General features: G+C 44.7%; 2 protein-coding genes across 3 annotated transcripts in view; both read right to left on the bottom strand.

Moving 5' to 3' along the window:
- The window catches only part of LOC123076757 (uncharacterized), an 80,317-nt gene extending 59,582 nt beyond the window's left edge, over window positions 1–20,735 (bottom strand). The window contains exons 1-7 of one of the 2 annotated variants that reach the window (XM_044498870.1): window positions 20,504–20,735; window positions 19,170–19,270; window positions 17,557–17,629; window positions 16,570–16,835; window positions 15,669–15,785; window positions 15,388–15,436; window positions 14,654–15,288 (exon numbers count right to left, since the gene is read on the bottom strand). In XM_044498870.1, coding sequence (XP_044354805.1) covers window positions 15,014–15,288; window positions 15,388–15,436; window positions 15,669–15,785; window positions 16,570–16,835; window positions 17,557–17,629; window positions 19,170–19,259 — 870 coding nt within the window. In that variant the 5' untranslated portion in view covers window positions 19,260–19,270; window positions 20,504–20,735 and the 3' untranslated portion in view covers window positions 14,654–15,013. Of the gene's footprint in view, window positions 1–14,653; window positions 15,289–15,387; window positions 15,437–15,668; window positions 15,786–16,569; window positions 16,836–17,556; window positions 17,630–19,169; window positions 19,271–20,503 lie in introns of those variants that run through there. The other variant, XM_044498871.1, reaches the window with a different exon arrangement.
- Window positions 10,821–11,624, bottom strand: LOC123076758 (uncharacterized). Its single transcript, XM_044498872.1, has 2 exons — window positions 11,427–11,624; window positions 10,821–11,320 (listed from the first exon to the last, which is right to left on the bottom strand). Exons 1-2 carry the CDS (start codon window positions 11,569–11,571, stop codon window positions 11,094–11,096), a joined length of 372 nt encoding a protein of 123 aa, XP_044354807.1. The 5' UTR covers window positions 11,572–11,624; the 3' UTR covers window positions 10,821–11,093.
- Window positions 20,736–25,058: the final 4,323 nt, after the last annotated feature.

Raw genomic sequence — 25,058 nt, 5'->3', positions numbered from 1 at the left:
CCGTGAGAGCTTATAATGGGCTAAGTTGGGACACCTCTGCAGGGTATTATCTTTCGAAAGCCGTGCCCGCGGTTATGAGGCAGATGGGAATTTGTTAATATCCGGTTGTAGAGAACTTGACACTTGACTTAATTAAAATGCATCAACCGCGTGTGTAGCCGTGATGGTCTCTTTTCGGCGGAGTTCGGGAAGTGAACACGGCTTTTGGGTTATGTTTGACGTAAGTAGGAGTTCAGGATCACTTCTTGATCATTACTAGTTGACGACCGTTCCGTTGCTCCTCTTCTCGCTCTTATTTGCGTATGTTAGCCACCATATATGCTAGTGCTTGCTGCAGCTCCACCTCACTACCCCCTTTCCTACCCATAAGCTTAAATAGTCTTGATCTCGCGGGTGTGAGATTGCTGAGTCCTCGTGACTCACATATACTTCCAAAACAGTTGCAGGTGCCGATGAGACCAGTGCAGGTGATGCAACTGAGCTCAAGTGGGAGCTCGATGAAGATCTTGTTCGTTGTGTTGTTTCGTTTCCTGTTGATCAGTAGTGGAGCCCAGTTGGGACGATCAAGGATCTAGCAGTTGGGTTATCTTCTTTTCTTTTGGCTTTGACCGTAGTCGGTCTATGTGTGTACTCTGACTGATGTATGATTTATTTATGTATTGTGTGAAGTGGCGATTGTAAGCCAACTCTTTATCCCATTCTTGTTCATTACATGGGATTGTGTGAAGATGACCCTTCTTGCGACAAACCACAATGCGGTTATGCCTCTAAGTCGTGCCTCGACACGTGGGAGATATAGCCGCATCGTGGGCGTTACACTCCAGCTGACGTGTAGACGGGTGGCGACGAGGATCCGGTTAGCCAGGCCGGTATTGGGGACGGCGACGGCGGGAAGCGCACTTGCTGGATCGGTACGCCTCCCTGCGAGGGTGACCCGGGCCCCTTGCTAGGCGGTGGCGGGGCCCGCAGCTGCGGCTGCGGCGGCACGGACCCGGGTGGCGTGGGGGGTGCCGCGAGGGCCGGGTCCGGCCACTGTGGCCATTGAGGCGCAGCAGCGGGCGGCGGTGGGGCCAGCAGCTGGGGCTGCGGCTGCCCGGACCCGGGAGGCATCGGGGGCGCGGCGATCGCCGGAGCCGGCCACTGCGGCCAATGGGGGGCGACGGCGGGCGGCGGCTGACCGGGCCAGTGGTGGTGTAGAGGCCTGATCGGTGTCGTGGTGGCCGCGTACCAGGGCAGGGCGACTGGCCCGGTCGCGGCAGTCGGCTGCAAGGGTGGCGGCTGCCCCGTAGGGCCCGGCCAGGTAGAGGCGTATGCCGTGGACGGCGGTGACGAGGTCGTTGAGGATCCGGTCATCTCCGCCGGCGAGTAGACGGCAACGGGCGGCGCGGTTGAGGGTGGAGGCGTATGGCCGGTGGAGGCGCCGGCGGTGGAGTCCAGCGGCGCGGTGGGGAGAGGCAGCGGCGCGGTGGAGAGAGGCAGCGGCGCGGTGGTGACGGGTAGCGGCACGGTGGTGACGGGCAGCGGCGGGTTGGGTGGTGGTGCAGACATGATCGGAACCGAGCTACCTGATACCAAGGTGTTAGGAGTTAGGGCTCTGCCGGTTCTAGGGCGGAGATTGTAGGGGAAAGATGGGGGAAGACGAGGACGAGGGCGCGGCGGCCGGCGGCTGGGCGCCGTCCTTGCGTGGAGAAGAGGCGGTGGCGCAAGAGGCGGCTAGGGTTAGGTCTCCAGGCTCCCTAAAGGAAGCCGAGCAAATAATGATTGCTTCGTGCTTGATTAGATTGATGCATCCCCTCTCTTTATATAGAGAGGTTTAGTTGACTCTTAAGCAAACGATCCTAATAATGATAAGATAATTGGGCTAAGCCCCTAATAACGATAAGGCAACTTGGGCCACAACCCACTGGGCTAAGCCCCTAATATGCCGGTGATAACAGAAGGTCTTGCAAGTTGGATCACTACTGCACTAGTAAGAAACCCTGCCTTGAATCGGTTAATGTTCGCTCTAGAACACCTGCTATGTGGCAACACCCTATTAGCAAGAGACACAAATGTTTAAACAAAAAGCCGTAGATCACATCGCAGATTACATCCAAAAAGCATCACTTGCTCTAAACATGGAAGCATCATCCCAAACCAGCTCTGGGAAGACTAGCAGAAATTCCAGTAACCGCTGGCGGTGCCAGATCAACACCATGGCAGGAGCCGTCACATCACCTGTTGTTTCCACGACGTCTTTACCCCGTGGCGCCAGAGGGGCCGTCCTACTTGGTTTCCTCCTCCCCCCTGATAAACAGCATTCCCTGATGCCATCGCAATAACTTTATATATCAAAACAAACAGATAGCACATCTAGCGCTTTCAGGGTCATCCACTTCAAATATATTGTCACAAAGACAGATGCATGGTTACATTCCTTTGCAAACGGCAGAGCGTGGGAATGGCAGCAGGGAGCAGCAGCACACGATCAACAGGAGCATTGCCGCGGCACGTGAGAACGAGGAAAGGGAAGAGGAAGACCGCTTCATGGTTGATTGGACGATCCTACCTGCCCAGCTCCAGTTCTGAAGGACTGATTAGATCTCTCTTTGAGGACGGGTTTCCCCACCTAGTTAAGTACTCCCTCTGTCTCAAAATAAGTGTCTCAAGTTTAATACAACTTTGTGCTAAAGTTAGTACAAAGTTGAGACACTTATTCTGGGACAGAGGGAGTACTCTAACAGCCACGGCAAGTTCTCTGCACATCTTGATTGATTAACATAATGTAATCATGATCTTCGATACCGCCATTGGACAAGTTGAGCTAATAGCTGGTCGGAGGCCCAAGTCAAGTTCTCATAGTCGTCCGTGCCGACAGTCACAATATTTGCATGCTTCTCAATCACAGTTGCAGGCTTGAACCAGTCAAGCAAAGCTGCTGGTAAGTGTAAGTCACATGGAATTCGTGTTCATCGCCTCCGCTGTCGGCAAATTCTAGCCTATCTCGCTCTCCTCACCTCGATCTCTCTGGAAAACCAGGTGACAGGAAGAAAAGGGAGGTTTTGCGCTGCGTAAAACTTGCCGCTTTTCTGCTCTTCTTTCTCTCGTTCTTATTTCTGAAGTAACAAGGAAAACGGGGTCGTGGCCCCTTACATTGCGCCACCACCGATCATGGTGCTCATGCCATCCCACGAGCCATCTGGAGGGGCGCAGGACTCGTTCAGACTAACAGAACCACGAGCTATTCTCGCTGACTGCAACTACCTGACGAAACTGAAGAAAACAAACTACACTAGCCTAAACCTTGCAGACTTGGGTTTATTCAACAATCACACCCTAAACTCTAGTATGCCTACGTTATTTTCTTCATCCCAATCTTGCCACGCAGCTGAATGAATCTGCCTCGTCCCAGAGGCTTCGTCAGGGGTTAGCCAGCTGATCTTCAGTTCTGATGTAATCGGCTTCCATCTTTCTTTCTTCTACGCACTCTCTGATGAAGTGGTAGCGCAAGTCAATATGCTTGCTTCTGTCATGCAGAATAGGATTCTTGCAGAGTGCGATGGCGAACTTGTTGTCCACCAGAAGCGTGGGCACCTGCAGCTTCTCGCCGGTGATCTCTGCGAGCAGTCTCGCCGCCCACACCCCCTGATAGGCAGCAGTGGTGGCCGCGATGAACTCTGCCTCGCAAGTTGAGAGGGCCACCACTTTCTGTTTATGCGACAACCAGATGACGGGGCTCTCTCCAATGAAGAACAACGCCCCCTCGTGCTCTTGCGGTCGTCGATGTCGCCGGCCATGTCGCTGTCACTGTACCCAAAGAGGTTGGCTCCTCCAGTTCCTCGGCGCGGGAAGTGACAGCCCAAGCTGCGTGTCCCCGCGACATATCTGATGATGTGTTTTACCGCCGTCAGGTGTTCGACGGTGGGCGACTCCATGAATCTGCTCACATAGCCGACACCATAGGTGATGTCAGGCCGTGTGTGCGTGAGGTAGCGCAGCGTCCCCATTAAGCTTCTGTATTCTGTTGCGTCAGTCGGAGCCGCCGTGCTGTCCTTGCTCAACTTCAGACGTGCTTCCATGGGTGTCGGACTCGGGTTGCACCCTGCCAGTCCAGCCTTCTCCACAATCTTGTCGGCGTACGCGCTCTGAGCGATGGTCACCCCGGCTGCTTCCTGGCGCACCTCAATGCCCAGGTAATAGGAGAGCATCCCAAGATCACTCATCCTGAACGTGCCCTTCATCTCTTTCTTGAAGTTATCAATTTCCTTTGAATCACCAAATCGTCCACGTACACCCCCAGAAGAAGAAGCTCGCGGCCGGATCCGCGTGCGTAGACCGTGTGCTCAGAGGCGCAGCGGCGGAAGCCCATGGCGACAAGCGTTGCGTCGAGCTTGGCGTTCCACGCTCTTGGAGCCTGATGCAGTCCGTACAACACCTTCCGTAGTCGCAGCACCTTGTGTTCCTGGCCAGCGGTGACAAACCCCGGCGGCTGCTGGACATATACTTCTTCCGCCAGGTCGCCGTTGAGGAAGGCCGACTTCACGTCCATGTGGTGAATCGCCCACACCTCGTGCGCGGCGAGGACGAGCAGAACGCGTACTGACTAGCTACTGGAGCGAAGACCTCATCGAAATCGATCCCCTGCCTCTGCGCAAAGCCTTTTGCGACAAGCCAGGCCTTGTGCCTGACGACGTTCCCGGCGGCGTCCCGCTTCACGCGAAAGACCCACTTCACGCCGATGGCGTGGTGGCCGGCGGGAAGATCCACCAGCTCCCACGTTCCGTTCTCCTCGATGGACCCCATCTCCTCGAGCATTGCCCTCCGCCAGCTTGGATCGCGCTCTGCTTCTCTGAATGTGTTCGGTTCCTCAGCAGACGCGATCAATAGCTCTTCAGTGTGCTGCACTGACTTTCAGGCTCGTCGAAGAGGTCGGCGACACAGCGAAAGTGGTGAGCCACACGGGCAAGGTCGTGTGCGTCAAGCACGGGGGTCCCTGAGGGCGGAGAGACGAACTCCACGCCCACTGGAGTGGAGATCGCTGCAGGTGTACGTTCTGCAGAGGATGCCGCCTGACTGCAGCCCGCTATTGAGGGCGTGTGCACCGCCGTGGCCGCGGACCCGGGCGCTGACTCTGCATGTGTGCTAGTCGGGGTTTGCGGCATCGACAGCGTCTGCGGCTGCGATCCTTCCTCGCCGCCGTGGTGAGCAATCTGCACTTTGTAGGCGGGGTACTGAATGGTGAAAAACTCACTATGTTTAGTCTGAGCTCCATGAGTGGTGTCCGCTCAGTTCCAGCGCGCGGCCTCGTCGAAGACGGCATCCCGCGTGACATGGACACGCTTGTACGACGGATCGTACGGCCTCGTCGAAGACATCATACGGTTAATAAAAAATGTTTGTGATTTAATTACCTACTATATACCCCGTCCTGGTTTATAAGTAAGATTTAACTAATAAAATATGAATGCATGTCGCCAAAGATTATATCATTGGATTCGAATTTGAACATAGTTTCCAGTTATATACTTTTTGTAACATGTGTTAACATTTTGTTGGTTAAATTTAAGGTTATATGCCAGCAAGCGTTTGCTCACAACACACACGGCTTATTCCATCACAAACAGCACGGATAGATCAACTGTACGCCACGTATCGCACACGCAACTCTAATCTGATTCGTGTTTGATGTCTCCGACAACGCTCCCACAGTTCGTCTTATTTACCACGTATCACTGTGCCGGTCTCTGCTCGCGTCCCTCGGCAAGCTCTGCTCGCCGTTAGGCGCCGCAGCACGTTGTGCTCGCATTTAGGCGCCGCGGCGCGCTCGGCTTGTGTACAGCTTTTCCTTGCGTGTTCAACTGCTATATGCATATATATGGTTGCTCACCGTTGAGGTGACCGCGGAGCGCTCTGCTCGCGTCCCTCCGCGCGCGCTCTGCCATCGGTTGGGTGTGTACATGATCACGTCGGGGGCCCATATGCATGCGGTTGCGCCGCGCGCGTTGCCACGCGATGCAATTACGTGCGGCATGATAGAGTTATGAGTTGCAAATTAGAACTGCCATCAGTGCGTGCCGATATTCCAGGTCGTCCGGCTTCCCCTTTAATTCCCGCGACCATTATAACCTTAGTCTCTTTAATCTTTCGATCGCGCCCCACAACACAACAAGCACACCCATGATGACACATAGAGAGGCGATGTCTAGCGAAGCTCCAATGGAGTTCGGCGAGCATAAAGTGGAGACCCACCCGAGGGAGACAGATCTCTCGGTGGTTTACACCATCTCCCCGGCCGTGGTAGACGACTACAGCAACACCGTTGAGCAGTTGCTTGCTCGAGACAAGTACAAGGTAGTCGGCATCGACCTACAGTACACCGCCGATCATCCCAACATAGATCAGAAGGTTGTCGTCGCCCAGTTGTGCGTGCGCCGTCATGTCCTCATCTACCACTACTGCATGGCCACAGAGCCTTTCGACCATTTCACAAGGTTTATCAACAGCACCGACTACAAGTTCGCCATGGTGGAAACCACCGATGATGTAAAAGCGCTCAGGGTTACGAGCTTGGCTTGCCGGAACCTTGTCAAAATTCGTGAGCACTACAGGGTCTGGGGCAGCACGAGGAACGACTCCCTGGTTTCGGCCATCATCGACCCATACTGCGAAAAGATGAAGTAAGATGCCAACAGAACATGTCCCGTATCCTGGCACGGGGCTTGGATGCGGCAACTGGATGAACCTCACCTCAGGTTCGCGGTCAAAAGCGTGTAAAAACACATGCTACGAGATGCATAGGCGGATCGTTGACATGAGGAAGTGCCTTGTTATGGAGATCGACTAGGCCGGATCGAGCCACAACCAGAGCAAGCGTCACAAGAAGTAGATGATGATCAGATAATCGTCTATTCTAGTTAATCATGCATGTAATATATAGTTTACTTTGGTATGTGGAAATGTCACGTGTGTAGTAGCCACCTATGTAATTATGCATGTAATAGTTTACTTTGATATGTGCAAATGCCATGGTTGTAGTAGCCACCTATGTAAGTGAATGTTTAATTTGGTTATGTAACCATGTCCTTATAAGTGTGTGTGTCTACGATGAATAGTAACACTATATATATATATGTGTGTGTGTGTGTGTGTGTGTATGTATGTATGTATACATATATATATATGTATGTATGTATGTATGTATATTGTTCTGTATGCAATCCCATCGCACAACACACACGTCTTATTAGCAGCAATCGTCTGTGTTATTATCGGTCTTCGCATATATTTCTGATTACAGACTTATTTGTCGTGTAACACACACATCTTGTTATATTGAACCGTTTCTGTTCTTTTGTCTCAACGCAAATAGTTCATTCGAGTGAACCGCATATCGTATATCGCACACACCTTGATCTGGCTGACCGTTTCTTTTGTGTTGCCTAATTACAAGCAGTTTATCCGAGTGAACCGTATGCTGTATATCGCACACACCTTTATCTGGCTGCCCATTTCTTTTGTTCCTAGTCATCGCAAACAGTTAATTGAACTGAACCGTATGCCCTGCCTCGCACACGCAACTAAAATCTGAACCGTGTTTGATGCATCCGTCATCGCAAACGTTTTGCACCTTTTTTGACGGTTTTTTTACACCACCGTTTGCGATTATTGCATCGCACACAGTTTCGTCGAAGGGTCTCTGATCGTATTATCGCGTTAGCAGCAGCATGCAGTAGTGTTTGGTCCTTGTTTATTCATTGCATCCACTTAATTTCAATCAAGTCAAAATAAAAAAATTGAAGACATTTCTTGATCAAAGAATCCATGGAACGGAAGAAAAATAATATAAGAATATACTATAGTAAAAAGTAAAAGGAAAAAACCAACAAATCTTTGGTGCTTAAATATCTCGTGAGATGCTTCAAAAGAGCATAAAAATCAATTTAATAATAAGAAAAAAATATAAAAATGAATTATGTGTCATATGCCTTGAATACTTGTGTGGCGATGTAAGATAGAAAGAATGGAGACTTAGGCCTTCAGTTTCCTCGATTGTGATTTGCTGACATGCGGACTCACTTCTCTGTTCGGACGGACGCTTCTTCGATATAGTTTTCCTGGCTCAGATCCTCCTCATGTTCATTCATTAGCACGGATTAGATAGAGCTCTGATATAGATTCATGTCACCTCCTCGATCAGGGCGGTGACTTCAGGGTTTCTCATTGTGCGTACGCAATGGTGAGATTCGGTGTCAGGTTCTTCAGATCGATTCAAGGATGCGACGACAACGAGTGTGGCTCCGGGGCGCTGGTCCCTAGGGCACATGCACGAAGACTTTCTGGTTGTCATTGACATGATCAGACTCCGGTATGGGAGCGGTGACAGCGGCGCATTAGCCGCTCGTTCTGGCAGCGGCAAAGGTCGTTCTGTGGTCCATGGACCTCGATGTATTTTTTTTACTATGTTTGAGATGCTTTGTGCTTTCCGATGAATCTTTATTTTAGTCTAAACCTTTTGGCAAAAAAATCATATGTCATACAATAAAATTATACATTTACATTTAATTTGCACGTTGACATGCAAAAGAAGAAGGCCCATTATACTGTGAACAAAATTCAACTTCAAATTTTGTCAAGCTGACTGACTGTTTTTTCTTTTATTTTTTGAGGCAACTACAGCGGCCAAAAGCCAACCTGAACATATTTTTAGTTTTTGAAAAAAAGCAGGATCAGATACGGTTGGATCAGTAGAAAGGAGATTGGCCGCCAAGAAGATATCCAGAAGAAGTCACTGGCTTCCCGAGTCACCCATTTGCATTAAGGCGAGAAAAACAAAAATATTGAAGAGACTTGCGAGTTGGAGCACCAATAGGAAACCCATTGTGAATGTTCGCTCTCGAACAACAACTATGAGAAAAAAATCCTATAAGCACGTGATACAAATGTTTAAAAAAGTTGGGGACAGCAGCACAGATTACAACCGAAAGGCAGCGCCTGCGCCAAAGACAAGCATCGTCCCAAACCACCCCTAGGAAGACCAGCAGCCATCAGCTTCCAATAACCGCCGGGGGCGCCAGATGAACGTCATGGCAGGAGTCGCCACATCACCTGTGGTTCCTCGGTGTCTTACCCCGCGGCGCCGGAGGCGTCCGTCCTACTTGGTTTCCTCCACTCAACCCAACCCCCTCACCCACATGATTTCCTCCTGCCCCTGGCGCTGCCTGATCAAATTGGTTTCCTCCTCTCCCAGGCCCTCCCTCCCCACCCCCCTGATCAAATTGGTCTCCTCCTCCCCTTGGCCCGGCCTCAGCCCCCTGACCAAAGTGGCCAAATGCACGCCCTGGTGCCATCGCAACAAATTATATGTCAAAAATGGGCATCCACGTCCAAAATATAAGAACTATAACCGACGCCGTGGTTTGGTACCTTTGCAAACGGCAGAGCATTGGAATGGCAACAGGGAGCAGCAGCACACGATCACCAGAAGGATTGCCATGCATGGCGCGTGGGAGCGAGGACGGAGAAGAAGATGACCGCTTCATGGTCGATCGGAGCAGCGGCAAGGAGCAGCAGCACACGATCCTATCCTGCTTTGCCGGCTTCAGTTCTGAAGAAATGATTCGATGTCTCTTGTGGTTGTGGATGGGTTACTCATCCTAGTTAAGTACTCAGACAGCAACGACAAGTGCGTCAAGTCAACAGATTCTCTGAACATCTTGATTAACCAAATGTAATCACGATCTTCGATGCCGCCATTGAAAGTCAAGAGCTCAAAGTCGTCTCTGCCGACACTCAATCTTTGGTGTCAGTGCATCTCAATCCAAGTTGCAGGCTTGAACCGGTCAATCTTTGGTGTTAGTAACATAGAATTCGAGGCATGCATGCATGGCCACGAAAACGTACATGCTACAGTAAAATTATTTCCTCTAAAAAATCAGCCGCTGCCGTATAATTAAACGGACATCGCAACATAAACAAGGAGTATCAGAGTGGCGCAGCGGAAGCGTGGTGGGCCCATAACCCACAGGTCCCAGGATTGAAACCTGGCTCTGATATTTTTTGACAGTATATGTGCTCGTTTACTTTCAAACTGGCCTTCAATACTTCTGTTAGGCCCATTACTTTGTTTTCAATCAATTTTCTCACTGTTTTTCTGCTGGATCACCAGGTTCACTTTGCAAAAAAAATCAAGCCGTGTATTTGTAAAAATTTCTAGCACTACTACTGTTGAAGTCAATATAGCCATCTATCATACAACAAAATTACAAATTTAAAATTAAATTGCACGCTGGGAGCAAAAAAAAGGCCAATTCTGCCATGGATAAAAAATGCAATCCAAATTTTGTTGTGATGAGTAACTACTAGAAATAGTATGTCTTCTTTGCTGCTTACATATAGACCAAAGTCCAAATTGGATGTGAGTTTCCTTTGGCAGGATACAGACACATCCTGATGTCCAGTCCCTGCAAGACTTGTTGTGTATTTATGATTTCATATCGTGTTGGTCAATGTTCACTACACTGCATATGTGCACTGTTGCTATTTCTCTTTCTTTATTTCTAAAAAAACCTTCCCCGTAAATTAATTAATTAAAAGGTCTACACGATCATTCGTCATATGCCACCATTTGATCTATTATCAAAACTGAATTTTGCAATCTCATGTGCCAGCACATTGGCCTGACGGTTGATCTTTGTGATCTTAAAAATATAAAAGCCTAGTGATGCCCAGATTCCTTCTTCAGATCGATAATAGGTGACCTGTTAAGATTTTCATTTGCAAGGAAGCCACAAAAGAACAATAATCTTCAAAAAATAATGGACTTGTTAAGGGTGATACTGATATATATCGAAAAAAATTGACAAAAAAGGAATAAAAAAATTACAAACTTGTTGCTTTTGGAAAAATACGGCAATCTTGTTGGAGAGGAAAATCTTTAAATTTAGAAATTATATTTCATGATGAGTCTGAGCTCTGAAAATACAAAGCCAGTGAGTGATAGCCCCAAACATTGTTGAATCGGGCAAGAATCTCTCCACTCCAAGGCTCCAAGCCGGTGGGGCACTGACGCCGGCATCTCTTCATCTCATCAGGTAGCTAGACTCGTGGGACGTTGTTCAGTTCCTCCTGCCGTGCAGGTTCTTGCAGCGTGGCCGGGGATGCGGGTCCTCACGATGTGGCCGTGCAAGTGCCAGCGGCGGTGGCTGAGCGTAGACAAGGCCACCACCACCGCTGCGACCGCTGCCGCTGCTGCCACCGCCCTGGCGTATCGGCGGCCCGGGCTGGGGTGGCGTCGGCCACTGTACTGGTACACGACCCCCGGCCGGGAAACTATAGCCTGCACCTGCATGAACACCACCATCGCATGCAAATCACAACCAGCGCCAGTTGCAGCATGCATGAACATCAACTCCAAACACACGAAAGAAACAGCAGGGACTGGTGGTTACCTTTCTTCGCGAACAAGCCGTTACCTTGGTCGGAGGCGGCAGAGCAAGAGCATGGTAGCAGCAGGGAGCAGCAGCATACAATCACCAGGAGGATTGGCACGGCACATGGGAGCGAGGACGAAGAAGGAGAAGGTCCCTTCCTCATTAGCGATCGATGTCAAAGCCTCTTCTCTCACTCACTCTAGGCAGCTCTCTGACCAGATGGCAGTGGCACTAATAACGTTTCTTATACTACTCCTGCCAAAAACTATAGGTGGAAGCGAGTGGTTCTAGGTCAAGGTCGCCTCTCTCGGTACGGGCATGCACGTACATGCACGATTCATCTTGGGTCCGAATCCTATGCCAGAGCCTTGTTCATTAATCCATCGAGATGCTAAAGTCGCAGGCTTGAACAGGTCAAGCAAAGCTGCTGCGGAGTGCTAAAAAGAAAGAGTAAGTTCCACTGTGAAGAGGCAGATATTTGTGATACAGTGACGGGTTGAACTGCATTCTATTTTGTGAGCGTGTTTTGCACCAGATTTTGAACACATATGGTTATACTCCATCCGTCCTAAAATAAGTGTCTCAACTTTATACTAACTTTAGTATAAAGTGTACTAAGCTTGAGACACTTATTTTGAAACGGAGGGAGTAGTTTTGAACCACATTTTAGTATTTGAAGTGGTTCTCATGTCACGGCTCCACGCTAACCTGGGATCGATGTGGTAGAGGCTGTTACAAAGGATTAAGGTCGAACGAGGGCCATGACAATCCGGGCAGATCATGCAAGAAACACTTCAAATACTAAAATGTGGTTCGAAGTGGAACAATTGCGTGCAAAGTTTGATTCAAAGTGGACTTACATAAAATAAAATGGCGATCGACGTGTCATTGTTGCTGACACAAATGTTTGTGTGCCTTGCCTTCTCGTATGCAGGGATATGCTCTAATTGAGTGTGACAACTTTGAGCAATTCCAGGCTGCAATAAGAGAATCAGAAGGAACTGAGCTTCTTCCACAGGTAATAAGTGTTGACTGGGCATTTAGTACTGGGCCTGTCAAATGCAGAAATACTCGGGAGAGGTCTAGTATGTGAGCTTTCATAATTAGTTCTATTTTTGGTTATGTCGGAAGGAAATTGCAGGCATGACATCCGACAAGTTTGATTGGCTCAGCATATTTGTGAGAACCTTCAGGATATAGTGATAAAAACGGCCATAATTATCATCCACATCTGAGGCTTTAAGGCAAGCACTACAGCAGGAGGAGTCTCTAAATTTTGGTGCAGAGCCTAGTCAGGTTAAATGCCACCTAACGCCTACTTGAGAGTTGAAAGTGGGAAGAGCAAATCATTCTAAAATAGATCATTATGGTAGAAAAAATTACACTAGGAATGAAAAATACAAATCTAAAGCTAGTTTGATGAAGTTAGTTTCAGTTTATGTAACCCAACCCAACTGAAAACGACCAAATCATTATGATAAAAAAAATACTAGGAATAAAATTTGAATTAAGATTGCCAAACCTACTTGGTACTTGCTACTTGGGTTGTAATCTGATGAAGTTAGTTCTGGTTGGTTAATATGATCCAATGGAATGTGTATACCCAACTGAAAACTAGCCCACAGCCGATATTGGCTAATTATTTGGCTTAAGTTATGTACCTTCTGGACTCCGCATGCTTGATACAATCCCAAGGAGATTTTTCCTGGCCGGTTTTCATGTTCTTTAAAATGGTATAATCTAGAGAGGTTGTGTTCACTTCATTTATCAGCTATCACATAACCTTTGCTTGCCTTATCACCATTTGCCGGTCGCCGTTGTCTCTTCATACAAGTTTCAGGTTCCTCCTTTGGTGGATAGAGCCGTGTTTGATGTTGAAGTTTGGCTTGCTAGTTTGAGACAATTGTAGTCGTCGGTGTTCGGTTGGAATGTTTGCGCTGACACTGATCATATCCACGGCGAAGTGAATCAAACAAAATGCCCAAAAGCATGTCAATTATGATGATGTATTAATCTGAATTTTGTGGCTCCAGCCCGTCATGGTCCAGCGTGGGGATGAGAGGTAGAGAGAAGAGGTTGAAATAGTTGTGATTCTCGGGACCTCCTATGTGACGCGATCTGCGGCAAATTGCCGTCGCGACGCACACATGGAGCCCCGGCTGGGCCGGCCCATTTAGGCGCCGTGGCAATGTAAAAATAAATCGAAAAATCTGTCACATGTGGGAGTCAAACCAAGGATCTCGTCCTAAGAGAGTTGTCGATACAACCAGCTGAGCTATCGAGCTTCAGTGATTTTAAGACAACACAAACTCTTAAGAAACAAACCCCAGCGCAAATCATTAAATTCTGAAAAACGTTTTCTGAAAATCGTGAACACTTTTTTGAAACGGGAACATTGTTTGTAATTCCAAAACAAAATTTCGAAAAGCGAACATTTTTTTTAACTCCCAAAGAAAATTTGAAAACACGAACATTTTCTGAAACTCTTAAAAAGTGGGAACATTATCATTTTTTAAATTTGTTTCGAAAACAGAAGCATTTTTTGAAGTTCCAAATAACTTTTGAATAACCCTCCGAACAATTTTAGAAAAAAATATTCAAAACACAAACATTTTTTGAAATTTGGAAACAACTTTTGAAACGTGAACTATTTTTGAAACTCCTGCAAAAATGGAAAAAATAATATTTTTAGAACATTTTGAAGAAAAACATACAGAACAATATTTGAAAACAGGATCATTTTCGGAAAATTGGGAAAAAATTAAAATGTGACATTTTTTGAACTTCAGAAAAAATGTGAAATTTGCGAACAATTTTTGAAACATTAACATTTTTTTAAATTTGTGATTGTTTTATAATGGGAACATTTTTTCAAAAGTACAATTTTTTTCAAAATAGTGGACATCTTTTGGATTTATCAACAAAATTTTAAAACGCAACGATTTTTAGAAATTTGAAGAAAGAAAATTAAAATTTAAAATGAAAGGAAAGAAAAAATGAAATACAAACAAAAGAAATATAAACATAAAATGGAAAAAGGAGAGAAGAAAAAAAGGAAAAATGGAAAAAAAGGAAAACGAAAAAAACAGAACAAGAAAAAACTGGTTCAGGAACCTCCTTGAAGGTTCCCAAAACGAAAAAAAAACGGTTGGAAAGTTTTGAAAACCGGGACCGCAGCAATCATTAACTATTCTGAACCAGTAATAAAGTGCCAATTGGCTTTCCCTCAAAAAAAAACACTTGTGTCAGTTTTGAAAAGAAAAAAAACAGGAGTATATTTTTTTTCCTTTTTCATCACGGGCCTTAGCTTTTGTTCAGTCTGATTCAGACACGGAGGTCCAGAACCACATGAGACAACGCAGGTCCAAGTAACAACCAGCCTTAAGTATACAACTTCTGCCGAGTAACAGCCAGTCAATGGATCATGGCCCAAATACTCTCATAAGAAATGTCGCGAAAAGTCTCCCTCTGCTGCCTATATGGCCAATTCCGCAAATACAGCGATCGGCCATTTTCTCCAGAGCTGATGTGCTATATATCACTAAGTATATCCCATAATGCCTGTAAACCCCCGTGGGGGTCATCAAGTGTGCAGCGTTACCAGCTTATCTCTGCTGTTCCGCTGCGTTCCTTCGGACCCGAAAGGGGTACCGGCGGGAACCGCTATTTCCATTCGGTTCGACGGTGGCAGGCTCCAATGGAGATATCAGTAGCCCACAGGAACTGCGGGTACGCCGTCGACTGGGGTCTAATGATATGTGTGTCGCCATCCTCTGATTGCTTAGCTTAGATACGGTGTTTCTGTCCGACGAAGGTGTTTTGACGGTTGATGAAGATCCCAGAGCTTCATCTTCATCTGTGCTGCTCCTCTCTTCTACATCTGAAAACCACCACGCAAACATGAAACTTAATTTCACCAGTTTCCTAGCTAGTGTGCATTTACAGCCAGCCATATATTTTCACAAAAGATCAGCCGTACCAGATTGAGGATGAACCAGATGAGCAGCTTGCCAGCTTTTCCCTTTTGCCTGACCATAAATAGATACACTATAAGATGTCTACAAAAATAGACGATAATTTGGTTTAAACTGTGGAATATATAAGGTTAGACCATCCAAAAAAGAAGAATCCATTTGATTCCATGAACTAACCCACAACTGGTCAAGGATCACCTCAACTCCCTTCTAGAATAAGCATTAATTAATTAACAAAATGTATTTAGAAGCTACTGTAGAACCTAAACGAACCTTAGAAACTTACCGTCGAAAGAGGCACAGTCCAGCCTTTAATGATGGACCAATCAAGCGCAGGCCTCAGGTCCTTTTTCTTAGCAAGACACTGCTGGCCTTCACCCATGGGATGATCCAAGAATTTTACCTGTAGACAAATGCCAAGCAAGAACATGTAATTTATTGTCTCTGATAATGTTAGTTATGACAGAAAACCAATAATCAGCATGAAAACATGGAGATCATCAAATGATAACAGAATCTGTCCCAGTTCATATTTAATCATTTGACGAGAGCATGAAAGTTCATTTGATGTCATTTTATCAGTGCGTGTCATCTTCATCAGCAAGAAAGTTGATTGTGTGTTACCAGCCCGTAACACAACTGGACCACCAGACTAAAAAACATGGACACGGCAGGATACGGCCAGAGACAGGGACACGCTCGGACACGCGTATCCCACCATATTTCGTGAATTACGAATTAAAAGGACACGGCTGGGAGATGTAGGGGACACGTGAGGGACTCGGGAGGCCCAACTACTCTTCGGCCCGATAGGAAACCCTTTTGTTTTGCAGAATTGCAGGTTGCATTCACGGGCGCCAGAAACTGCTGCTTGCTTGTTGCTTCCCCATGTTGTTCGCGTGCCGCTGGCCTGCTGCTTGCTTGTTTGTTGCTTCCCTGTGCTGCTGCTGCCTGCTTGTGTTGAACCGTTGATTGGTGCTTCATGTTAGGGAACACCAAATCATCCGTGGGTGAGAGTGCTGAGAATTTGAGATTGCCAAACCATAATGCTATTGGGAGCTAGCATTGCAGATGTTTGTATATATATTTTTCTACAGACTTGGTCAAACCTAAAGAAGTTTGACTTGGGACAAAACTAGAACATCAAATATATTTATATTTTGTAAATGAGGGAGTAAATGTTTTACCTCAACCACATTTTTACTGGTCAACTCAATAATCTGCCCAGTCCAGTAGCAATCTTTATTATGCCAGTCAACCCAATCACCTACTTTCCAGGCATCATGAACATGTGCTATCACCTCGCTCTTCGGAAAGTGCCTAGGAGCGTGTTGCCCCCTATACCACCGAGGAAAGGAAGGACGCAACATTATTTCAGTACTGCCATTTGATTTCCCTTCCAGGCATGGTGGGTTGAATGGGTTCTTTTGGAAGACTCCAATCCATTCGTTGGCTGAAAAGGGCATCAGGAATAATCATATCAGGTGTACAGAAAACCAACAGTTATAATCTTGGTCAGATTCGCGTATCCCAAGATTTTGTTGTGCCTAGCCAACAGTAAGGGTAAAACTGAGATCATGACAAGACATATTTGCGCTAGATGGCTACTGCCACCAACTGTACTGCCCCCGCTTCCATACAGGACAAACATTGGGCAAGAAAGCACATGCTTTATAGGGGACTGGAAAAATGTAGGTGCATTGATTGATCAATTTCTCGGGTAAATTCAAATGCAAGGTATAATCAGATATTTCCATGATTTTACTAGCCCTGCAGATTCGAGTGTAAGCTTTGCAACTGCCTGTTCAAAATCAAACTCATCAATTATGACCTGTACTTTTTTTTTGCGGGGGGATTATGACCTGCACAACGCAAACCATTTTGGGGAGGATATAGACAGATCGCGTGGTTTTTCAATCACTGCATGATCCATCTCCTTAAAGGTAAACAGTATTGGCTAGATATCATACGTGATCAATTAAAAGCTTGAGGCAATATTATAGAATGTCTACAGAATGAAGAACAAAGTGCTTGCACCGCAATATCCTTAAGCTAAAAATTTGAGAATGAGTAATCAAATTGATTTATTGCATGTGGTCCCTTCACACTCTCTTAAAAAACAAAAGGTTATGTGCAGAAGAAAAAACAGAGCTTGCATATAAAGATTTGCTTACCTTCTTCAGTATAGTCAATATACTCCAAGTAATACTCAAGATGCCCAGATTCTGTGACACGCATATCTTTTATCTGAAAGAGAATTAATACAATATGTGTTAGTAAAGCCTTATACCCTACTGTAGAATGAGTGAAGAGAAGCACTCCTCTGTTCATTTTTATAAGACCTTGAAGACATTTCAGACAATGTGCAAAACAGCCCATTTTGAGCTGTCTGAAACGACTTACAAAAGTGAACGGAGGGAGTATTATATTTGTAGTCCATGAGATTATGGTCAAGCGACAGACTGATGTTATTATTAGATACAAAAGTAGTAGCCATACTAGCATGATGTATTAGAAAGAAAAAGCTTCCTCGTCTATGTTTGTAATATGTATTCTAGCACCCAAGATTTAATCTAATTTGTCTAGTTCATAGACTTGTGGACAACAATAGCATAGCCCTTCGTCTTATAAACTAATGACTAGAGTTCAATTCTTACCAAATGCTCATTGGTGGGCTATTTGTGTGCATTTCATTATGATTTTCTGGTATTTAAACCGGTAACCTATGGTTGTGAGCCTTAAGAAGATCAGTTCGTAATAACAATGATGGTTAACACGTTAGATTCGAGGGGGGCAGAAGATAAGAGTAGTGCCACAGGGGAGCCGTCAATACCTGAGGAGGTTCCACGACAGAGGTATCCGCATATGACCCACGCCCCTTGGGGAAGTGTGGTGGATACTGTACTCGGAACCAGGGCGTGTGTAGAGGCCCAAGCGGCTAGCTCAACTTTGGAACATGCCACATTGGGTCACGCACATGACCCAAGACGAAATAAAGAAGTTCAAGAGCCAAACAATTCCTAGATAGAAGAAAGAAGCTGAACACCAATAAAAAAGTTGAGACCCCTAAAGATTCAAGGTCGAAGGTCTACCATGGACTGTGAGCTAGGTTCATAATCGATGGCCTGTCGTAAAGTATAGGCCATGTTTCCTCTTATAGCCTCGCTTTTCTCTCCCACTAAAGGTGCTCGTGGTAACTTATGACCTTTTATGCTATTGCCCTTTTTACTTTCCTTCTCACCAAAGCTGATGGTGGTCTTCAAGTCAACAAGGCTCTTATATAAATCCTTGGGTGGTTAATAATTAATTACCTAGTCTCTTCTACCTAGTTCATGTCAGAGTTGGTGGTCGAAAAAGATAGTTTATGTCAGAGTTTATATAAAGTCTTAAAGAGCACCAAATAGTTACTCGAAGCATATACTAGTGATATCCTAAGCCCCAATCTCGACCCTCTCAATCCAATGTCAATTTGATCAAATCTTACGACAAGAGATTTTGTATAGAAATTCACTTGTCATTATTCCCGCCCATGTAGAATGACCTTTTCCGAGGCTAGCGGACACCCCTACTTGTCACACATATCACTACAACGACAAATAGATGGAAACGGTATGAGAAATTGACATGAGTATACTAGAAGTGCAAAGAGAAATGTTTAGATTGAGTGGCCAAATTTCTACTTTGAGGGAAGTATTGACACAATAAAAAACATGGTGAGAGTGGTTGTTTGCTACCTAATTTACTAAATTCATTAATATCACACATAAAATGTAAATACATGTCCGACCTTCGAGCGGAACCATGCGCCTTTGAAACCTTCATCAAAGCACTTTGCCTCGGCAAAATCTCCAATTTTAAATGGAAGAATTAGATCCATATCCAGCCAATCTAAAGACATTACCAACAGAAGAAACCAGAGTGGTTAGCATGTTCAAATCACAGCATGCGTCCATATAATAAAGCAAGTTCTAGGAAAAAACTAATAAGAAAATACCATGCTTACCACTAGTAAATGCCAGAGTCAGAACAGCACAATCACAACCATGATTTTGTAATATTTGAAACAAATTCATCCAAGGCCACGCGTAATTAAAATACCCTCAGTTGAAAGGCCACCAGATACAGGACAGCCATGAATTGCTCCGCTATTTTCTTGATCATTTTCCTAATCTCACGGCAACTGTTTATGCACCTAAAATCTGCACTCTTGTATATTGCCTTCTCATTTTTGTATGTCCTTTTAAGTTGCATCACCAGTTATACTCTTTGCTATTATGCCCGCAAAACATGATGCCAGTTATCTAGAGTCTAATACTGTGCATTGCTTCTTCCAACATAAATGGGTCGGTTTCTAAACAGTCCACAATCGTCGGGCTGTTGAGCTGATGCATGTGGATGTGCTTATCAAAGCTAATGATTAGTTGGGAATAGCGTTGGCACACAAGATTCAGAGGACTTTTGGAAGGTTTGGTGTTGGCTAATGTTATTTTCATTACGTTCATATACTTTATTTGTTGGTCTAGCACCTATGACTAGTGCAACTAATTTGAAATTTTTAGTTAGATGGCACGGTCGTCAAAAGCATTGAACTGCTCCCCGTGACGAAATTTTGAAAACAAAGAAAATTGTTTATTCAAAGCCTCTGTTATGGGCCATTTTAGAGGTGTGTACTCCCTCTGTAAAGAAATATAAGAGCCGCCTTTAGATTACTATAGAGTAGTGATCTAAATGCTCTTATATTTCTTTACGGAGGGATTGTTGATTGTTCCCCATTGCAACGCACAGGAATATTTGCTAGTAAATCGAAAAGCAGAACACTATACATACGATTTTGTTACTCCCTCCGATCCATATTACTTGTCGCTCCAAATCGGATGTGCCCGGCACTAAAATATATCTAGATACATCCGTCTGAGTGACAAGTAATATGAATTGGAGGGAGTGGCATACTTGAAGTTATGCTCAGGTTACCCATTTTAACAGCAGCAACTGAGCAATGTTGTCACGGGGAAACCCCAAGAAAGCCTCGACCAGTACACACGAGTCAAGACTCGGCTAGGGTTTTCAGCACCGGCAGATCTCGTCGCGAGAGAGAGGGGGGAAGAGGGGACGAGCCAGTACCTGAAGATCTCGACGCCGGCGGCTTCCTCTTCTCCGGAGTGAGGCGGCGGGGGAGAGAGGTGGGACGAAGCGGAGGCTAGGGCTTCGCGGGGCTCCGTGGCAGGCCGTGGAAGCTGGGGAACGCCCTCCTCCTCCGGGTAGGTCGTGCCGCCGCCGCCCACTCCGACCCGCCGCCGCTTCAGTCGCCTCGAAGCATTTTCCCCCTTCCGCTCGGGGAAATTTCCACAAGTATTTTTTTTAGGGTATCCACAAGTATTTCCACAAGTACACCCGTGGTTTGGAAGGGGTTGGGCCGGGGAAAGATCCACGGTGTGAGGCCCAATATTTGGGACGCTTTATTACACTCGCTCCGCTTTTATTTACTCCGCATATTAGCTTTGGCTGAAGTTAAATTTTATAAAGTTTGATCAAGTTTGTAGAAAACAATATGAACATTTGCAGTAACAAATTTACATGATGTGAAAATATATGCAATGGTGAATCCAATGATATATGTTTGGTGGTGTGTATGCTAATATATTTTTCTACAAACTTGTTGAAAGTATATAAAGTTTGACTCTAGACAAACCTAGTATGCCGAGTAAATAAAGCCTGAGTGAGAAGATTTTCGGATCCCAGAGCAGCGATGAGAGAGGCGGGCGGGTGATTCTAGCGGGGAACTAGGGAGAGAAAGAGCAGAGAGGTACTAGAGAAGGTGTTCAAAAAAAGGTACTAGAGAAGAAGCTTAGATGCAGGGGACAGAGAGTTTCTAATCCTGAGCTCGTATGCACCCTGATGGAGAGTAAAATACTCCCTCCGTTCCTAAATATAGGGTGTATAGTTTTTGGCACGGAAATTAAAGAACGCACATGGAGGGAAAATTTCGCAAGTTTTGGGCGAGATTTCACCTGACTAATTGACATGAGAAAATAGAGAAGCTTGCTTGATATAAGGAAATGTAATCAAATTCCTAAAAAAAATATCCAAAGGAATGATGCAATGCAATACACCTTATATTTTGGTTTTTTTTCTCAAAAAACTATACACCTTATATCAAGGAACGGAGGGAGTATGAAAGAATAGTAAAAAAACCGAACAATTCTAAAAAGATTGTGATAAACATTGATAAATGTTTCACATGGAATTTGGGATGCAAGTAATGTCATTTCATCATGGAATTTTTCATGCAAGTAAAACATTCATCAATGTCTAGCACAAAGAAACAAAACTTTTTGAACTTTTTATTTGGATTCTACTGATCATTCAGGTGCATGTGAGCTCGGGACTAAAAGAGCACTTTTGAGATGCAGGCGTCAAAGTTCTTTCTCGTTGCCGATAAACAAAGGCTTTCACCGGACACGATTAATCTAAGCTCTAGCTCCTGTGAGCTCGGATGAACGGTAAAAATATCAGAACAAAAATTGTAGCAAACATTGACAATTTTTTTCGTTGCTTGTAAATTTTCATCATGGAATGACATTCATGAAAGACGTGGCAAAATAAACAACATTGATGCTCCAAAATGTTATTTTCAAAATAATTTTGGAGTATCAATCTTTTTTGTCATGTCCTACATGAATGTCATTCCATGGTGAAACTTTGCAAGCAATCAAAACATTTTTCAATGTTTGCTGCAAAAAATGAGTTTTTGGGAAAAAAATATTTATTATTATTATTTTACTGTTCACTCAAGCCCATATAACAAATATTTTTTGTCATGTCCTACATGAATGTCATTCCATGGTGAAACTTTGCAAGCAATCAAAACATTTTTCAATGTTTGCTGCAAAAAATGAGTTTTCGGGAAAAAATTTATTTTACTATTCACTCGAGCCCATATAACAAACGTCGTACGGACTCACAAAATAATAACCCAGTTTTCTTTATTTTACTACTAGTACGTAGAACAGGCAACCTAGAATCAAACATAATTATCTAACACATATTTTATATCCGTTTTTGCGAAAGCACATCTAGATGTGCCATATATTGTCGACCGTGAGTATTGGAATACGTGAATTGTTTAGTAGATTTGGTTACAATGCGTTTGATGGTAGATTTCCGTGAATTGATTTAGTAGTAGCGTTGTATAGTTGATTTGGTATAGTAACACGTCCATAAGGATTTTCCATGAATTGATTACCGGATATTTTGGCCACTCTTTGGTAGATTTGGTACGTATGCACTCGTAGAAAACAGGGCTTTGGTTCGGCCAGAAAAGAGCATTAATCCGGGTTGCATTACGAACCGGGACTAATGTGAGCATTAGTCCCGGTTCGAGCGGCTAGGGCACCGTACAGGCATTAGTCCCGGTTCAAATGGGACCTTTAGTCCCGGTTGGTGCCACGAACCGATACTAAAGGTTAGACCTTAGCCACCAACCGGTACTAAAGGTCCCATTTTCAAGCTCTACCCCCCCCCCCCCCATCGCCTTGTCAGTTTTGTAAAAAGCAAAAGAAAATGATAAAAACTTCAAAAATTAAAATCCTTCCAGATGTAGTTATGTTACTACATGTGCTAGGTAGGAAAATTTAAAAACTTAAATTTGGACATGTTTTGCAAAAAGTGTAGGGAAAATGTAAAACGGCTATAACTTTTGCATACGATGTCAGAAAAAAAACGTATAATATATCAAAATGTTCAGCACGAAAATCCGCATCCGATATTGACCGCCTACGGCCTGTTTGCAAATTTTTAGAATCCTCAATTTCTAAAAGGAAAAAAAGTTATGCTCAAATTTCTGTTTTTTTTTAATTTTTGTTAAATCTGGTCAAACTATGGTCAAACTACTTATTCAAGAAGTATTAGTGTTACTAAATAATTATTCAAAAATATTAGTGTTACTAAATAATTATTTCAGTTTTTTTGAATTTTGGTCAAATCTGGTCAAGTTGTGGTCAAACAATGGTCAAACTAATTATTCAAGAAATATTAGTGTTACTAAATAATTATTTTAGTTTTTTTGAATTTTGGTCAAATCTGGTCAAACTATGGTTAAACTACTTATTCAAGAAATATTGGTGTTACTAAATAATTATTGTTTTTTAGAACAATAGTTTCAAACTCAAACAGTGAAATGTGTGACTTCATGCTCAAGCTAAATTCCTGAGGGTTAATAGAATTGACATCTTACTATTGTCAGGAAAACAACAAGTGCAGACTTGGAAACGAGGGAGAATAGAACCCGAAAGTTAAGCGTGCTCAGGCTAGAGTAGTGAGAGGATGGGTGACCGTCCGGGAAGTTAGATGATTTGGAATGATGAGGGGTGATTAGAGATTAGAGGTTAAATTGAGCAATGATGAGGGGTGATTAGAGATTAGAGGTTAAATTGAGCAATGATGAGGGGTGATTAGAGATTAGAGGTTAAAATAATTCAGAAATTTGAAATTCAAACAAAAATTCAAAAAAAAATATAAAATTTCCTTTAGTCCCGGTTCTAAAGGCCCTTTTTCTACTAGTGATGGATGTGTTACGTATGGTTGTGTGTGTTATTTTTGGCAATTGATTGGGTAGATTTGGTATATATGGCTATGCGTGTTTTGGTAAGTTTTAATTACTGATTAAAAGTGGGAGAGGATCCGGCTAGCTCGATTTCTCGGTGATCTGTTGAATCTAGCCATCATCCCAATGACCCTCTTCATCGACAACAAATCTGCCATCTCGCTTTGCAAAAATCTAGTGCCCCATGACCGCAGCAAACACACCGACTTGTGCTATCACTTCATCCCTGACTGCGTTGAGAAGGGCATGACGGGTGTGGAGTTCATCGAAATCAACGCAACAGAGGGGGGGTATCCTGACATAGCCGTTTGGTCGTGTTCGTTTCTAGGAACTGCGTGACAAGGTGGGCATCATTGATGTTAAGGGCCTCCCGCAGTGTTGAGGGGGAGAATTATGGGCTTACACCCTTCCTCGGCACACATGCAAATAAAGTTTGCCATGGCAGCGTTTCCAGGAAAACCCAAAAACTGCCATCACTACAGCCGTTTTCGCTGCCATGACAACCCTTTTATCGGTTTTGTTCTTTTGGTGTTGTTAGGTTGTTTTCGTTAGGCTAGGAGAACGTGGTCTATGCACCATGGATGCGAGAGCCAGTCGAGCTTCGCCGGCGAGCCCCTCATGCGGCAGCGAGGGAAGCGAGGAAGGTGAAGGGAGGGGCGGCCGGTTAGGGTTTCTCCACCCGAGTTGCCAAGGAGACGACGCATGGGTTGGGGCCTTGTCTGAATTCATGATTCAGAGCCACCACACGAGCGCCAAGATGGCTGCATGAGAAGAAAACAACAACGGTATCCATAACACGGAGCTAGAAAAAGCAGTGGTCTCACACCTACCTATTCACTTCATATACATGAGCCAACCATCGATCAAACCTCAAAATCTTATTATCCTACTAGGGGCTGGTGTGTACCCAACAAACCTCACAATCTTACTACTATCCTAGGGGCTGGTGTACCATCATCTCAAGACAAGAAACAAGATATATATATATATATATATATATATATATATATATATATTTGCAGGGTAACAAGATATATATTTAACTGAAGTGAAAGAGCTTTCATATGAATTCCG

The sequence above is a fragment of the Triticum aestivum genome, chromosome 3D, assembly GCF_018294505.1.
Source record: "Triticum aestivum cultivar Chinese Spring chromosome 3D, IWGSC CS RefSeq v2.1, whole genome shotgun sequence".
Lineage (NCBI taxonomy): Eukaryota > Viridiplantae > Streptophyta > Magnoliopsida > Poales > Poaceae > Triticum > Triticum aestivum.
The sequence above is the reverse complement of the archived record's forward strand: the minus strand, read 5'-3'. Positions and strand labels throughout refer to the sequence as shown.

Coding starts and splice junctions, on each gene's coding strand:
- LOC123076758 (XM_044498872.1), bottom strand. CDS start 11,571: ATGAGGAAGGGACCTTCTCCTTCTTCGTCCTCGCTCCCATGTGCCGTG. Junction 11,321..11,426: donor CGGCTTGTTCGCGAAGAAAG/GTAACCACCAGT, acceptor GTGTTCATGCAG/GTGCAGGCTATAGTTTCCCG.